Source organism: Oncorhynchus masou, chromosome 8, assembly GCF_036934945.1.
Source record: "Oncorhynchus masou masou isolate Uvic2021 chromosome 8, UVic_Omas_1.1, whole genome shotgun sequence".
Classification (NCBI taxonomy): domain Eukaryota; kingdom Metazoa; phylum Chordata; class Actinopteri; order Salmoniformes; family Salmonidae; genus Oncorhynchus; species Oncorhynchus masou.
In genome coordinates this window covers 35,684,987-35,703,510 of record NC_088219.1, presented here as the reverse complement: position 1 = coordinate 35,703,510, position 18,524 = coordinate 35,684,987, and the positions used below count along the sequence as shown (strand labels likewise).

Here is an 18,524-nt window from a genome sequence, read left to right as displayed (position 1 = left end):
GGGAGCAAGAGATTACAACGTTGCCAGGCATCATGGCAACCAAACCGATAGACTAACGACCAGCTGGCTTGGGTAGCAACCCTAGATTTGTGTCGGGACTATATCTCGTAGACGGATGAAATAGAATGAATAAATTCATCAAAATAATGAAAATATGTCTAATTATTTGAATATGTTGGTAACCCGTTGTATCGCGTACATCGCAGCTGAATAGGGCAGTATTTTAATATTTTATGAGGGATTCATACTTTCTGTGACGTCGTTGGCGGAAAATACACTGAACAGTAAAGTGATTTCTGGATTCTTTTCCCCAACAAGGTGTAATGCCATAGTTACAGTACTGCCGTAGATATCATGTATGACACCAATGACATTGGCTCCTACTACCAGGAGAGCTATGACCTTCTGAAGAAAGACTTGACTCAGTTGTTATGGTGTTTGGCATTGGTATTCCCTTGTCGTCATTTCTGCCTTAGCCCACTTGTGTTCTATATCAGATGACGGGAGTATTGAGTTGCTTTTAAGCCGTCAACAGTTTCTGATTGTTTTCTATCCCACAATTCTGTTTGATTCAGTGTTTCAGTCTGCTGAAATCTGCTGAAAACGACACAACAAATCCGATTGTTTTGCTTTGGTTCCCTTTATGTATTCTGCTAAGACACACGCACCCACACACAGTACACACTCCCCCTGCTTTTTCTGCCAGGTGGGAACAAAAATGTGAGTGATCGTGTCAGGCAGGTGAGGCGGTGATTGCGTGGAGATGTGTTGTCAGCTGTGCAGATGGAGTGTGACAGAGTCCGATGGCGGCCTGTAGTGGAAACCGCTAATTATCCCCGGCTATCTAGCGCTAATGCTTATTAATTTAACCATTTAGATTTGATGTGTTGCTAAAACATGCAATCAGTGCAGCGCCGAGCGATACAGTGAGCAAAATGAGAAGACGTTAATCATGTCTTCTTTTTTTTACTGTGTGTGTGTGTGTGTGTGTCCTGAGCTGTGTTTATCAACTCTATGCCTATCGAACAAAAACCCATCGTTAAGAAACTACGTGACGCAGCTGTGGAAACAGCCAGCCAAAACTTGCTGCTGGTGGCTTCATCTGATGCATCCTAAACTAGCCGCACTGACAAGCTCTTTCCTCCCCCTCCATACCTTCCACAGCAGCCACACGTGTCTGATTTCCAGTAATGATCTGCAAAATTCAAATAAAACGAAGTGTAAAAATGGATGGGAGACATTTTGATTCGGGAATCGTCACGGGAACAGATGAAGAAAGTAATGACCGGGTGGCCAAGGGAGGTCACATCCGTGTGTCAAACCCACCGCGAAGGTGGTTCTAAGGCCAGGGCCCGTATCCACAAAGCGTCTTAGATTGCTGATCCGGGATTTGTCCGTATAATATTATGATCTGAAAGGCGTAACTGCTCTGAGATCAGCACTCCTTCTCTGAGATGCTTTGTGAATACAGGCCACCCATCCATAGCTGCTGGTACGGTTCATCTTTTGACTTCTCTCTCGTTCTGCCAGGGGGATGTCGTGGGCTCAAAACAGAACAGGCAATAACAATGTTAGCAGGAAAGCAATACCAACTCGAACAACTCTGCGGTTTTCCCTGGTTTCACTGGAACTGGATGGGATACACTTCTGTTTTCCTCGTCGTCGCTCTGGCTGGCTATTAATGAGTTAATAACGGCTCACTCTCTCAGCATACCTCTCGTTATCCGACGTTTACTGTTCCGGAATGCGTAAAAAAAAAAAAATTTAAAACACTGATCTTCAACTCTAGGAAAACAATGTGTGTTTCCATCGTCATTTGGGGGAACTAAGGCGTTACTCAGCAGATGGTGCAGGTACATCCGTAACCAAACGTACCAGAGTGGATTATAACCGCAGGCAGCTTTAGACGCTGTAGAGAGGTAGGATGTAGAAAAGGTAGGATGTGGAAAAGATGGCACATCGAAAGGTAGGACACAAAGGTAGGCTGTAGACTAGAGACACGCTATATATATATATATATATATATATATATATATATATATATATATATATATATATACATACATACATACATACACACACACACACACACACACACACACACACACACACACACACACACACACACACAACACACACACACACACACACACACACACACACACACACACACACACACACACACACACACACACACACACACACACACACACACACACACACACACACACACACGTATGTGTGGACACCCCTTCAAATGAGTGGATTCGGCTATTTCAGCTACAACCGTTGCTGACCGGTGTATAAAATTGAGCACACACCCATGCAAACTCCATAGACAAAAATTGGCAGTAGAATGGCCTTACCGAACAGCTCAGTGACTTTCAAAGTGTCACTGTTATAGGATGCGACCTTTCCAACAAGTCAGTTCGTCAACTTTCTGCCATTCTAGAGCTGCCCTGGTCAACTGTAAGTGCTGTTATTGTGAAGTGGAAACGTCTAGGAGCAACAACGACTCTGTTGCGAAGTAGTAGGACACACAAGCTCGAAGAACGGGACCACTGAGTGCTGAAGCTTGTAAAAATCATCTGTCCTCTAATGCAACACTCACTACCGAGTTCCAAACTGCCTCTGGAAGCAGCGTCAACAGAATAACTGTTCATCGGGAGCTTCGTGAAATGGGTTTCCATGGCCGAGCAGCCTTAGATCAACATGTGCAATGCCAACCGTCGACTGGAGTGGTGTAAACCTCGCCCTCGCCATCATTGGACTCTGGAGCAGTGGAAACACGTTCTCTGGAGTGATGATTCACGATTCACTATCTGGCAGTCCGACGGACAAGTCTGGGATTGGCGGATGCCAGGAGAACGCTATTTCCCCCATGCAATATTGCCAACTGTAAAGTTTGGTGGAGGAATAATGGTCTGGGGCTGTTTCTCATGGTTTGGGCTAGGCCCCTTAGTTCCATTGAACTGAAATCTTAACGCTACAGCATACAATGACATTCTAGACTATTCTGTGCTTTCACTTTGTGGCAACAGTTTGGGGAAGGCTCTTTCCTATTTCAGCATCTCAATGCACAAAGTGAGCTCCATACAGAAATTGTTTGTTGAGATCGGTGTGGAAGACCTTGACTGGCCTGCACAGAGCCCTGACCTCAACCCCATGGAACACCTGTGGTGTAAAGTACTTCAGTAAAAATACATGAAAGTACTACTTAAGTAGTTTTTTGGGGTATCTGTACTTTACTATGTATATTTGACTACTTTTACTTCCCTACATTCCTAAAGAAAAGTATGTACTTTTTACTCCATACATTTTCCCTGATACCCAAATGTACTCATTTACATTTTGAATGCTTAGTAGGACAGGAAAATGGTCTAATTCACATACTTATACAAGAGAACATCCCTACTACCCATCCCTATCTGGCGCTCACTAAACACATGCTTTGTTTGTAAATGATGTCTGAGTGTTGGAGTGGGCCCCTGGCTATCTGTAAAAAATAAAATGCATGTATAAATGCATATAGTCTGGGTAGCCATTTGATTAGCTGTTCAGGAGTCTTATGGCTTGGGGGTAGAAGTTGTTAAGAAGCTTTTTGGACCTAGACTTGGTGTTCCGGTACCGCTTGCCGTGTGGTAACAGAGAGAACAGTCTATGACTAGGGTGGCTGGAGTCTTTGGTCATTTTTATGGCCTTCAACTGACACCGCCTGGTATAGAGGTCCTGGATGGCAGAAAGCTTTGCCCCGGTGATGTACTGGGCCGTACCACTACCCTCTGTAGTGCCTTGTGGTCGGAGGCTGAGCAGTTACTATACCAAGCAGTGATGCAACCAGTGCGGATGCTCTCGATGGTGCAGCTGTAGAACCTTTTGAGGATCTGAGGACCCATGCCAAATCTTTTCAGTCTCCTGAGGGGGAATATGTGTTGTCGTGCCCCCTTCACGACTGTCTTGGTATGTTTAGACCATGATAGTTTGTTGGTGTTGTGGACACCAAGGAACTTGAATCTCTCAGCCTGCTCCACTGCAGCTCCGTCGATGAGAATTAAGGTGTGCTCGGCCCTCCATTTCCTGTAGTCCACGATTATCTCCTTTTGTCTTGATCATGTTGAGGGAGAGGTTGTTATCCTGGCACCACACAACCAGGTCTCTGACCTCCTCCCTGTCATTGTCGGTGATCAGGCCTACCACTGTTGTGTCATCAGCAAACTTAATGATGGTGTTGGAGTCAAATATAGAGGTAAAAAAAACAATAGAGAGCGTGGAAAGACATTGGTGAGGTTTGACAGGCGAGAGTGAGAGAGCTAGACAGGCAGGATGAATAATTACGGTTCGAACGGCACCCAGAGAGCGGTAGAATGGAGAGGTTTGATGGTATCACTGACACACTCAGACATGCAGTGCACTCACCAAGCACATTAATCTTTCAGCACAGACTCTGTGTTACAGTGTTACGCTGAGCTACGGTGAGCTGAGGTGTGTGTCGCGGTGAGCTACGACGTGTGTCCTGTGCCGTCGGTGAGGACGATTTATGAGTCGGAATGAGGTGTGTGTGTGTGTGTCATTACTTCACACATCCCAACATACAGGAAGCTTTACCTGACTGAAACCCACTTCACTTACCCTGGGGTGCCCCCAATAGCACGGGGCGACCAAGGCTGCGTGAGTTCCCTTATCCTCTTCACGCTGTATACAACAACGACAACAACTGCGTCATCAGGCAACTACGTGGTTAAGCTCTCGGACAGCGCCGCTGTCCTCGGGCTCCAGATTGGTCCGTCTGACTGCCAGATGGTAAAGCGATATTCATCACTCCAGAGAACGCGTTTCCACTGCTCCAGTGTCCAATGGCAGAGCACTTTACACCACTCTGGTCAACACCAACGGCCACAGGGCAGAGCTCAAAATATTTGTCAGATGGTGTGATGAACATCACCTACAAGTGAATGTGACAAAAAAAAAAACAGGAGATTATCCTCAACCCTAAGTCCGTTGGGCACCACGGCCCCATAGGGGTGCACAGAGGGAACGTTGAGCAGGTCAACTCCTTCAAGTACCCGGGGGTCCGCGTCAACATTGGGCTGTGCAGGCACACCACTGTGGAGAGCTCGTCAACGCCGGGTCTATGGCGTCAACACTACAGCATTGCTACATGGTTTGGTAACCTGACTGTGTAGCCCGATGCCCAAATCTTGAGATTAACCAAGACCGCAGGGAAGATTTATAGGCATGACACTTCCCTCCTCTCTCCAAGACACCATCAGACAGGCCAGAAAGGTCATATGGGACACCATGCATGCACTGAAAACAGTTCCAGCCATCGAGGAGACGTTATGGGGTGCCTATATGCAGTCGGAACAGATAGAAACATTAGTTTGTACCCCCGTCAATAAAAAATCTTAACAACAGGGGAGACATACAGTAGAGATGAGGGAGTTGGCAATGACTGACTGGAGCATGGCCCGTAGTTCTTCATCATGTGGAACTGCCACCTTGTCACGGCCTGGCCTGACATGAACTTTTTGTGTGTGTGTGTGTGTGTGTGTATGATTGAGTGTTTATTCTCAATTGATTCTATTTATTTGTGTATTTATGTGGGAGCAGCAGCATTCTCTATTGTCCAAGGGGACAATAAAGTATATTTATATGAAATGAGAGGACCATTTGTAGCATTTCCTGTGTATTTGCTCTGGTTCTGTTTTGGATCTGCTTTTCTTGTTGCCGGGCTGATTTGAGCCCATTAAAGGCAGAAATACCACCTTTTGTGGAGCCGGGTCACAGGAGCCCTTTCTCTAGTTCTAAAACTGCTGGAAAAGGTGAAGGGCTGAGCCAACTGGCAGAAGACCCATAGTAAGGAAGACTGTCTTTCCTTCAAGCCAAACCTAGATTACGCTGACTACCTGGTGACAAATTCACACGATCCATCGCTCTTTTTTCCCCAAACACTCCTAATCAACTTCAATGGAAACTTCAGCCTGAATCTGCGTTTCGCCTTTACATCCGTCTTTGCCCACCCAGTGAAGGCTCCGATTCAGACAAGTAGAAAATCAGTCAGCTGCACACTTTGGTCAACAACAACCGGGCTGTTTTATCAGTGATCAATGCTACTTTCTCGTCTCCGTGGTCACGTTGGTTACTGGAGGGTGACGATTCACAAAGTTGCCGTGAGAAAACAGAAAGTGGAATATAGATTGTTTTAGCTCTTCAGCTGGCTACGGTTGGCGTGGCAGGGAGTGTTTTGGAAACGCTAGCTGCTGGTTAAACCCCCCTCTGCAGTGTGACAGCAGGTTTAAGAGTTATGTGGCCACTCTGCTACCACCACAGCAATTTGAGTGGAAAGGGAGAGATGTGGGAGGGAGAGATGGATGTGGATGACAGGAGAGTGGACGGATAAAGGGTGGGAATGAGGTTGTTTCTTCTGTCATTGATTAGCTGTAGCTCAGCTCTGTGGTTACCCTTTCCAATGGACAGTCTCTCTCTCACTCTCGGTCTCTCTCTCTGTCTCTTGGTCTCTCTCTCTCTCTGTGTGTCTCTCTCTCTGTGTGTCTCTCTCTCTCTCTCTCTCTCGGTCTCTCGGTGTCGGTCTCTCGGGGTGTCTCTCTCTCTCTCTCTCGGGGTGTCTCTCTCTCTCTCTCTCTCGGGGTGTCTCTCTCTCTCTCTCTCTCTCTCTCTCGGGGTGGCTCTCTCTCTCTCTCGGTGGCTCTCTCTCTCCTACTATGCACCAACAGTAGACCCTAATCGCTCCTCTGCACTCTATCCATTCTCCTATTTCTTCATACATTTTATTTTTTTAGCTTCTGTCCTTTTCTCTCTCCCTCTCTTGCTCAACCTATTGTTGACTCTTTCTCTTGCCTCCACCCTGTTACCATCGCCCACACATAATCATCCAAGGTAAGTCTACTCTCCAGTTTGGAGAAACAAAGTCGGACAACATTTTGTTTGGACAAGAAATGTCATCATTTCTCTCCTAGATGAGCCGTATTCAAAGGGGAAAACCCACAAAAATGTTGCATCATCGTGATGATGCGGCCGGTGACACGTTTGCTTCTTGAATGTCCGATATCTTGAACACTTGACTGATGACACGCACAACACTTTGGGACTGTGTTAACAGTCAACTAATGAAAAGAATGTTGTTGAGTGGATAATTGATTTGTGTTTTGAGAGCGGTTGTAGAGGGCAGATCGGTCGTTGTTGTTTTCTGGGCCTGTCGAAAAGTATAGTTGTATAATTATCGGTAAAGCGGTCTCTGCTTTTCACATCTGCAGCATTTGTAAGCTCACAGGGACAGAATATACAGTACCAGTCAAAAGTGTGGACACACCTACTCATTCCAGGGTTTTTCTTTATTTGAAGTAACACACGGTAACCAAAAAAGTGTTAAACAAATCAAAATATATTTTATATTTGAGATTCTTCAAAGTAACCACCCTTTGCCTTGATGACAGCTTTTCACACTCTTGGCATTCTCTCAACCAGCTTCATGAGTTAGTCACTGGGAATGCATTTCAATTAACATGTGTGCCTTGTTAAAAGGTCATTTGTGGAATTTCTTGCCTTTAATGCTTTTGAGCCAATCAGTTGTGTTGTGACAAGGTAGGGGTGATATTTTACCCCGTTTGGTAAAAGACCACGTCCATATTATGGCAAGAACAGCTCAAATAGGCAAAGAGAAATGACGGTCCATCCCTTAAGACATGAAGGTCAATCAAAGTTTCTTCAAGTGCCGTCGCAAGAACCATCAAGCGCTATGATGAAACTGGCTCTCATGAGGACTGCCACAGGAAATGAAGAACCAGAGTTTCCTCTGCTGCAGAGGAAAAGTTCATTAGAGTTACCAGCCTCAGATTGCAGCACAAATAAATTCTTCAGAGTACAAGTAACAGACACATCTCAACATCAACTGTTCAGAGGAGACTGAATCAGTTCTTCATGGTCGAATTGCTGCGAAGAAACCACTACTAAAGGACACCAATAAGAAGAAGAGACTTGGGCCAAGAAACAAGCAATGGACATTAGGCCGGTGGAAATCTGTCCTTTGGTCTGAATCCAAATTTGAGATTTTTGGTTCCAACTGCCTGCCGTGTCTTTGTGAGATGCAGAGTAGGTGAACAGATGATCTCTGTGTGGTTCATACCGTGAAGCATGGAGGCGGAGGTGTGATGGTGCTTTGCTGGTGACACCATTTGTGATTTATTTAGAATTCAAGGCACACTTAACCAGTAAGGCTACCACAGCATTCTACAGCAAAACGCCATCCCATCTGGTTTGTGCTTTGTTTTTCAACAGGACAATGACCCAACACACCTTCAGGCTGTGTAAAGGCTATTTGACCAAGAAAGAGAGTGATGGCGTGCTGCATCAGATGACCTGGCCTCCACAATCACCCGACCTCAACCCATTTGAGATGGTTTGGGATGAGTTGGACCACAGAGTGACGAAAAAGCAGCCAACATATGCTCAGCATATGTGGGAACTCCTTCAGGACTGTTGGAAAATAATTCCAGGTGAAGCTGCTTGAGAGAATGCCAAGAGTGTGCAAAGCTGTCGTCAAGGCAAAGGGTGGCTACTTTGAAGAATCTGAAATAGAAAATATATTTTGATTTGTTTAACACTTTTTGGGGGGGGCGGTTAGTACATGGTTCCGTATGTTATTTCATAGTTTGGATGTCTTCACTATTATTCTACAATGTAGAAAATAGTACAAATAAAGAAAAACCCTTGAAATGAGCAGGTGCGTCCAAACGTTCGACTGGTACCGTATGTTTTTCGCCTCTTGTCTTATTCTCTGGTTTATTCTGCCGTCATTCATCAAAGCATGGCACTCTGCATAAAGGTCAAATCGAATAGGTAACGTCTAATACAAAGATATTCCTCGAGAACTGTCTTGAGAGAGAGAATGGGTTCAAACTGAGTTTGACATAGAAACATGACAGTTAATCTGAGTTGGTCTGTGCGAAAGTCGGGCCGCTATCTGTTCTCCCGAGCAGCAGTATGCCACTCAGAACTAAACATTAATTGTTTTGCCGCTACAGCTTTGCTCAACACTGCCGAATATCCTCCACAGCCAACGCCGAGTGTTTATGAATTGCTCACACAGGGGAGCTTGAGGGATTCATCTGTGTGTCCAGTCTCCTTCCAGCATGTGTGAATGTATGTTAACCTGCTCTTAGGTCTTCAACCAGGGCAAAACTACTAATTACCTAGCAGAGCTAGCACTGAACCACCTACCTCCTGAAAGAACGACGTTAAGAAAGACTAAAGTTCTCACACAGCTTCTGAAAGGGCGAGTTGTGTTCGTCTCCTCTGGTAGAACACGTGTGGGTGATTTTGTTCCACGTCAACTACAGGAGCAGAACAGCAAAATGTGTTTTTTAACAGCACTACAGTCGTCCCCCCCCCCCCCCCCAATGTGCTGCTGATTTGTACGATTCAGTGTCCTGTTGAAGACGAAGAAAGTGAGGATTGGAGATTTGCATTGTAAGCTCAAATGTTTTGTTCTCGGGAAGTGGTACTCTGCTCCCCTGTTTTCACTTGTGTTTGTGACGGGTTTTCCGGGTTGGCTTTAAATTTCTGTTGACGTTGTCCTTTCTTCATCAAACACGAGCGGTACTTCAGCATATTCAGCCGTTGTATCGGAGAGGAATACAGATATAACCTACAGCAAGTTAAACCAGAGTGCTGAGAGTGCTACCTCATTTGTCTTCTGTGTGTGTGCGTACGTGCGGGTTCCTTTACCTGTGTGGGTGCTGTGGGCCGTGGGTGCGTTATCCTAATGATTCGCCACAGTGGGCCAATGGTGGTAGACCCCTGGTCCCTCTCTGAGTACATGGGAACACCGCTAGAAGGAATGGTGGGATGAACTCCTGCACCCTGTCCTCTCTGGCCCCCTCTCTCCTCCCTTCGGCCCCCTCTTCCTCCCCTGCCTCGAGGACTAATTGAAAGTAAGGAGTGTGGCCTGCATCACATTAACATAATTCAGAAATAATTGCTTTTGTTTCTCCTTGAACTGTAAGAATGTTATGTTGTTCTCCCCTTTTCTCTCTCCTCCTCTCCCTTGGTTCGCTAAGACTGACCTAGACGTCCAGGAACAGAGAGGAGAGCTTAGCATCTTCCACTCTTCACCACTTAGTGTATGTCTTGTTTGTAGTCCATCTGGTAGCCGGCCTTTTAGGTGACATTTGCGACGTGTGTGTGTGTGTGTGTGTATGGGCCAGGCATGAGTGTGTTATCTGCTCCAGTGAAGAGCCACAGCACAGTGCTTTTATAGACAGATGATTTAATCTCCCGGCCGAGCGCAGTGAAACCTTCCATCCACATACCCTTACCTTCCGTCCTCCTTTTCCTCCGACTCGCCTGTCCATCTCCTCTCTCTCCTCCTCTCCAGTATACCAGCTGACTCATTAGGCTGGCCTTGTGCTCCTATGTCCAGAAGGACTATAGAGGCCATTACTCAGCCCTGCTGCCTGGGTACATAGGGTCAGACGCCGCATCAGTGTTACATCACTATAGGCGTCTACACAAGATGGAGACCGCTCTTATTCACTCATAGATCACCTCCTATCAACACACAATTCCCCTAAATAACCTCTCTCGCTCTCTCTTTCTCTCAATCTATCTCTGTCTTCTCTCTCTCACACACACACACACACACACACACACACACACACACACACACACACACCTGACCTCTGTAGAATAGGTGAATCTAGGTGGATACACCCACGTCCCATCAATGACCCTCCCCCTCTCCTCCCCCAGGTCCTACCCAGAGCAGGAGGAGCTGTCGGGGTCACCAGTGAGGGGGGCTGGGGAGGAGGGGCGTGTCCTGCCCTCTATGTGTCTGAAGCAGGTGTTCCCTAAGTACACCAAGCAGTTCAGCTACCTGCGGACTGTGGAGCGCATCACTGCCCTCTTCCTGCGCTTCCTAGGCGTCAAGGGCAACATGCGCCTGGGGCCCACTGGCTTCAGAACCTTCATCAGGTACTAGTTCCTCTTCCTCACCCCTTACACGCACAGAGTCAGAGAGCTTACGTTGGTGTGCGCGTGGACTTATTGTCAAGCAGTGCCTTAGCATGGTTCTTTTTTGATAAGTAACCTAATTTGTCAGTTGTTTCAAGCGATTCCACTTCTTGGCTGCCGATGGTGCGTTGTGTTCTTTTTCAGGTCAATGAAACCCATAGGCCACATAAAACCATGCTATCCGTCTGTCTGTGTGTAGGAACTGTAAACTGAGCAACAGTCACTTCTCCATGGCGACTGTGGATATCCTCTACATCGACGTCACACGACGCTGGGCCAGCATGCTGCCTGGCTCCAGAGAAGCGGGTAAACCCTTCGGCCAATAACAAGTCACCTCTCACACAGCCCGCCAATCACAAATCACTCTGCACACCAATAACAACAAACCCTAATTGTGTTAGCCCGCTGAACTAAGCACTAGGTATTCGTTGGGGGAGCTAATGCACATCTTCAGGTCTCCGGCAGAACTAGCTGTGACCTTTTTTTAGAATTGGCCAGGTTTTGTTTTTGGCTCTAACTGTCCACGGAATCCCCTCTCACATCATTGAAATGAGCTCACAGCGTAGTGACATCCATTTGTGAGAGCATCCACTATGAATAATTCACCAGCTTCCACCTGAAAATATGCAGAGGGGGCAGGATGATGAGGAAGAGAGGGGTACAGCGGTACGATTGATTGCTGTTCGGGTTTCCTCTTGCTGGGCTCGGTTGGCAATGGGGGGGACAGTTTTTAGCAGGACGGAACGCGAGGAGTTGTGAGCTGAATATTTGGTTCCAGACCAAAATCAAGGGGTGAGAATTTGGTCATTACCCCTGCGAGTAATAGGAAAACAGAGCCAATCTCTCTCTGATGATTGCGTCGCAGTGTTGGGGAGGGAAGGATTGTGGAGTGTATGTAGGGATAAGGCAAGTATTTATTATTAATAATAAAGTTTTGGGAAGAGGGAAGCGCTGACTCAGGACTTTAGCTGAATGCTAAAAGCCCCTTATCACCTCAGAAGAAAGTCGCTCTCTCTGGCTTTCTCCCCCCCCCCAACGAGACTTTATAGGAAAATAACTCTCGCCCTCACTTTATTCCTTGTTTTTCACTTTCTTCGTGTGTTTCACCCACTCATCCTAATGTTTTATTGAGGGCCACAGCAGTCTGATGGAACGTGTGGTAAATAGTAAAAGCTAGAATAAATGGTGTGCAATGTTCAAGTACTGTATATCAAAGGGATGTAGTGTACCTACCTGGATGGTGTGTCTCTGGGTGTGTTCTGGTTGGACGGTCAGAGCTTCTGTGTGTCGTAGGTAGGTTGATTTATTAGTTTGACTTCATCTTGATGTGGATACCTACAGGTGTGGCATGTCAAGATGCTGGTTAAACTGGGGACAATAAAAGGCCACTCTCTAAAATGTGCACTTTTGACCAGGAATGTCCACCAGAGCTGTTGCCAGAGAATTGAATGTTCATTTCTCTACCATGAGCCACCTCAAGTTTTAGAGAATTTAGCAGTATGTTCAACTGGCGTCAAAACCGCAGACTACGTGGCGTCTTGTGGGTGAGCAGGTTTGCTGATGTCAACAGAGTGCCCCATGGTGGGGTTATGTATTGGCAGGCATAGGTTACGGACAACAAGAGGGATGTTGGAGAGCTAGTGGACAGCTACAGTCACAATTGCATTGTATTGATGGCAATTTGAATGCACATAGATACCGTGACGAGACCCTGAGGCCCATTGTTGTCCCATTCATCTGACCCCATCACCTCCTGTTTCAGCATGATAATGCACGTCCCCATGTTGTAAGGATCTGTACACAATTCTAGGAAGCTGAAGATGGCCCAGTTCTTCCACGGCCTGCATACTCACAAGACATGTCACCCATTGAGCATGTTTGGGATGCTCTGGATTGACGTGTACAACCGCGTGTTCCAGTTCCCTCCAATATCTAGCAACTTCGCACAGCCATTGAATAGGAGTGGGACCACATTCCACAGGACACAATCAGCCTGATCAACTTAATGTGAAAGAGATGTGTTGTACTGCATAAGGCAAATGGTGGTCACACCATTTGCCTCATGCAGTACAACACATCTCTTTCACTGGTTTTCTCATCCACTCCCCTACTCTTTAAAAAAAAAAGTTATCTGTGACCAACCGATGCGTATCTCTATTCCCAATCATGTGAAATCCATAGATTAGGGCCAAATGTATTTATTTAAATTGACTGATTTCCTATATGAACTGTAACTCAGTAAAATCTTAGAGATGGCATGTTGCGTTTTATATTTTTGTTCAGTATAGTTACTCATTATAGGAGAGTGACTCAAGGATCAGGGAGAATCAGTTTGATGCATGGCAAATACTCTCTCTCTCTTCCACCTCCCTGTTATCTTTTCCCCCCGCTCTCCTCTCACCCTTCTCCCCCTCTACCACATCTCTTCTATTTGTCTCCTCCTCTCAGGGATGGGTCTGCAGGCATTCGTAGAGGCCTTCTTCTACCTGGCCCAGCGCCGGTTCAAGTCCCTCCCCCTGAGGGAGCAGGTGGTGTCCCTGCTGGAGGTGTGTGAGGCTCAGCTGGAGAACCAGGGAAGAGGGGATCCTGGAGGAGCTCTACCCGAGGACAGCACCTCCTCCACCAGGCGCTCTGTAAGCTGCGGCAGGACACAGCCAGGCAGGACTGTACACCCCCACCATATGTCAACCTCCACCCCAGGCCAGGCTTTGTCGGCCCCCCAGCTCTGCTCCCCGGCCACCCCGCGCAGGGCCTCGTCCCAAGACTACAGGCTGCATCAGAGACTACGTCCCACACACAAGGGCAATGTAGAGAACTGACCCGACTGGGGCCTAAGCAGCTACACACACACACACACACACACACACACACACACACACACACACACACTCCTAACAGAGGAACACAAAGACTGGCTCAAATTCCCCCAGGGGGTCCTGTTGAGAGAAGAGACACAGATTGTTGGGAGCTGACCTCAGAGGCTCAGCACCATGAGGCCTTTTCTGGAATTCATTACTTTCCTTAAAAAGGAGAGGAGGAAGTCCACAGGGTGGTTGAGGAAGTGGGAGAACGAGGTATGAAGGGTGTGTGTGTGTCAAGAAAGGTCACTCAGGTCCAGAGGGGGAGATGGTTGGTTGTAAGGCCCTGCTTGAGATGCAATTATTGATTAATAACTTCAGGGTAGGTTGTGTCTCACTTCAGCCCTGTTGAGCAACCCACTGAGCAATCACACACACACACGCTCTCTCTTCAGGGAAATCGACGCACGTACTGCAGTTTTACACACAGTGTATGTTGCGGGTATGGATCTGAGCAATTCCACGATAGCTTTAGAACCTACAACATTTGCACAGATGTGTGTGTGTGTGTTTGCATGTGTGTTTAGTGTATTTGAGATAACGGCCATAAACTGTAATGGCCAGCGGTTCTGCCATTCAGCTGTTCCTGCTCACAGAACCAATCAGTGATGAGATGTCTCATCATTGTACCAAAGGGAAAAGGACATCCTCCCAGACCGTTCTACCCCATCACAAATTGTCCCTTAGCCCAACAGTACCCTGCACTGAAGACCACCTGAGAAGATTGGATGGTATATAAGTAATATGGAAAAAAACAGCCTATCTGAAGACAAAGTCAAGTTAATTAATGATTTGCCAATACCTATCATATACTCTCAGATCTCCAGTGTGTAGGTCATATGGGCTATGGTTTGATTTGGGACTGGGCATTTCCTCTCCTTTCATAACAGCAGCTACTCTAATAACATAGCAGCCTTAGACAAGCAGCAGTGAGCGAGACAGATGGTTACTCAAAATGGCCGCCACAGACCCAAATAGGAGCGCGTCTCCTTTGCTTTGACGCCCTTCATGGGGAATAGGAAGTTACGAGACCGAACCAGGACTGTAATCAGGAGAATGCTGTCGTTCAACACTGCTCGTTTGCGAATACTGTGTCATCCGTATGCATAGGAATGTTTTGAATTGTATTTGATTTTGTTCGTTTTTCCTCCACATAATTTATTCCCGCCAGTCAGTGTCACCTATAAACAGTTGCCGCTTGCCGGAGAATGAAACTAAACACTAAAGCTGTCATCTTGGTTCCTTCAGTACCATATGGGCTGCTGCTTGTTCACAAGCCCATCATTAAGAACACACACTACACTACTAAGACTATAGACGTTTGCGCCATCAACTACTGTACTCCACCACAGCATCTGAGAAAATAGATACTCAACCATAACCTCCATTGGGATGTACTGTGCGTCTGTTCACAGCACTGCAATGCAGAATAAAGGACTGTATTTAAACCAGTTGAAAGGGTTTTTCTTGGTCTCAAAATGAATGCTGACAGATTGTAAAAACAAAATCTCCTAACTCCCAATAGGTTTTGAATGTGCAGTGCATATACATATTTTCCTGCGCCAGTGTGGATGAACGGGTATGGGGGGGGTCAATTTTAAAGCTATATGTATTCAATTCAAAATAAAATAAATCGTGTACATGAAGAATAAAGTTAAGAATGTAGGCAGAGGTAGCCTAGTGGTTAGACCGTTGGACTGTTCACTGAAAGGTTGCGAGATCGTATCCCCAGTGTTGACAAGGTAGAAATCTGTCGTTCTGCCCCTGAACAAGGGAGTTTATATTATTTTTATTAATAACAAATCAATACATAAAGCACATGAGGGAACATAAGCATACATAGATTACAAACAATAGACAATCGAGCTAGGGGGTACAATATCACATTACAATTACAAGGACCTTAAGGGACATGCATATACTTACAATTCTAACAGCTTTTTTGTTAGTAGAGCATTTAACCGTCTTAAAATACAGTTCAATTTCTTTTTGTAGGGTACGAAAATGTGGTTTTCTGTTTGTAAATGTACATTTGTGTATATGAAATTTGTCCAAAAGTATAATGAAATTAATTACATAAAAATGATTCCGCTTATTTCTATTGTATGTAAAGTATCCAAACAGTACATCTCTCCACAATAGTGTAAAATCTTCATAAATGTGTTCAATTATAAACCTACTGATGTCTTGCCACAGTTTTCTTACACACAGTTTTCTTTCCTGAACAAGGCAGTTAACCCACTGTTCCTAGTTCCTAGGCCGTCATTTTAAATAAGAATTTGTTTGCCTAGTTAAATATAAAATTGTAAACATTTGAGGACGGGTGAAATAATGAATGTTGAAATCAAAAACCAAACGATTGAAAGCAAAATGTATAGAATTGTAAACAAAAATAAGGTGTCAAAAGCAAAACCCCAACTTGTAAGCAGATCATTTTAAAGCGAGAGCTGAACTCTGACAAATTATTTAAAAATATATTTATATTTGAAAAATAAAATCGTATTCAGTTCAACTTTCCCAGCAACCAATCCTATTGAATAGATTTTGCCAACGCTCTTTTCCCTGCATGTACTACCTTTTGGTTACGCTACTCGTATCTTTGCTTTGAATGTCTGTATCTTTGCTTTAACTGCCAGTCTTTTCGATTGCGAGTTTTGGCATTATTTTTCTGAGAAATGCCGTGTTTAGAGGGAGGCGGAGACAACGAGTCTCCATTGGTCCGCTAGTTTTGGAGTGACGGTTCGTCTTAACCCAATCAATGAACATGATAAGACAGGCTTTTTTTCTGTTGCCTACTTAAGTAGACTAACATACCTTAAGGGAACTTTTCGACAATTACCGTATGGTTAGTGAGAAAGTCCATATTGCAAATGTACCGTCCCTTACTAGACGTCCGAAAACATTTTTAAAATTCGGGGACGGCGTCGGGCCGAGCGGCAGGGCCAGACCTACCGGGAAGTCATCAAATGAACTTTGTCGGACATTCGGTTTTCGTTTTATAAAATAATCAAATTTTGGTCCATTTTTCCGCTATGCCGGAAAATCCCACAAGAGGGCATAAGCAATCATATTGCAATTTGACAAAACATCACGAATCACGACGGGCCATATCTCGAAAACTGAAAATATTTAGAAGACGAAACTTGATGAGCATAGGTTTGGCATAATGGGCAGTTGGCCCCGAACAAGATGGCGCCTAGGCCTCAACGGTTTTTGAGTTATGGCCATATTTCTGGATTAAAGGTCCAAAATGAAAATAGAGAAATTATTTTTTTCACTTCACGTCAAAGTCAAGCAGCCTCCGGGGGTCAATAAAAAAAAATCAGCCATTTATCTATCGTCATTTAAGAGAAATCGTACGATGACAGATTTGTGATGTTCAAATATAGTGTTTTTTTTTTCAACGGTTACAGATCCAGTTGCAGGGTGTTCATACGAATATTTTTAAAGTGTGCTGCGGAGCTCTGCGACATTTCTGTGATTTTCTATGATTTTCTGAAATAACACACACTCACTAAACCCTCCGTAAATAACTCAGTTCTTAACGTAAAGACTTAAAACTCAGGATTCTGTAAAGGCATACCCCAATGAGGATATGAGTTTATTTATAGCTTCCTGTGCCAACAGGAAGTGCCTTAAATGGTGTCATAGTGGCTGTATCCAAGGGTTAAAAAGGTCAGATCTTTTCAAAACTTCATATGTGATTAGGCAACCCTCCTGAACTGTAAAATCAGTCATTTCTCCCAACAGATGTCAAAGAAAAGCTCTCACACACACACACACAGCAAGGATGGAGTGACAAAGCGCGGTGTTTAAAGACACAGAGAGCAGGCAATGGCATAAACATAATCCCAAGGCCGTGCCGAGTTCAACGAGATATCCCGCTTGACCGTAGCTCGCTCGGTCTAAGCGCAGCGACCATGTGAAAAGTAGGCCCAATATGAAGCCTGCACCAGAACGTCATTTGATTTTGGGTGACAGCGGCGGAACCGTTAGGTTTAGAAGGACAATTCAAACACAGGACTGTTCCTAAGGTCCTCCCGATCTGTGCAAGCCTAACCTTGACCGTGTGACATTAACCCTTCACAGGTAAAAGAAGGTGTTTACATAAAAACAGTTTGCATTGACTTCTCTCCCCATAGGAATACATTGCCTGCTCCCCTAAATACAACCTGGAGTCTATATGGGTTATGAATGCTGTATGAACCTGTCTTCGGTACCAGTCCATCAGGCCACTATAAGGTCTACCTGTGTCGATTCTAGGCTTCCTGGGCCAACCGGAAGTGCTTAAAATCACCCTAAAAGTGTATATCCATACACTGCCTGCAATTTGATGGACATAGTGCATTGAACCCTGTGTAAATCAGTCAATTCTTAACGTAAAGACTTAAAACTCAGGATTCTGTAAAAGCATAGCCCAATGAGGATATGTGTTGACTTATAGCTTCCTGTGTCAACCGGAAGTGCCATAATTGGTGTCTCAGGGGCTGTTTGGAAGGGTTAAAAAAATCAGATCTGTCCAAAACTTCATATGTGTGATTAGGCAACCCCCATGAACTGTAAATCAGTCATTTTTCCCATAAAAATTTAAAGGAAGACTAAATCACACAGATACACAACTTGGATGGAGGAACGTAT

The 18,524-nt window shown here is 45.3% G+C and overlaps 1 protein-coding gene across 2 annotated transcripts in view; it reads left to right on the top strand.

The window, feature by feature from the left end:
* The window catches only part of ttll11 (tubulin tyrosine ligase-like family, member 11), a 40,657-nt gene extending 24,584 nt beyond the window's left edge, over positions 1–16,073 (top strand). For both annotated transcript variants that reach the window (XM_064972291.1, XM_064972290.1), the window contains exons 8-10: positions 10,768–10,989; positions 11,228–11,334; positions 13,477–16,073. In XM_064972291.1, coding sequence (XP_064828363.1) covers positions 10,768–10,989; positions 11,228–11,334; positions 13,477–13,847 — 700 coding nt within the window. In that variant the 3' untranslated portion in view covers positions 13,848–16,073. The remainder of the gene's footprint in view (positions 1–10,767; positions 10,990–11,227; positions 11,335–13,476) is intronic.
* The last annotated feature ends 2,451 nt before the right edge of the window (positions 16,074–18,524 follow it).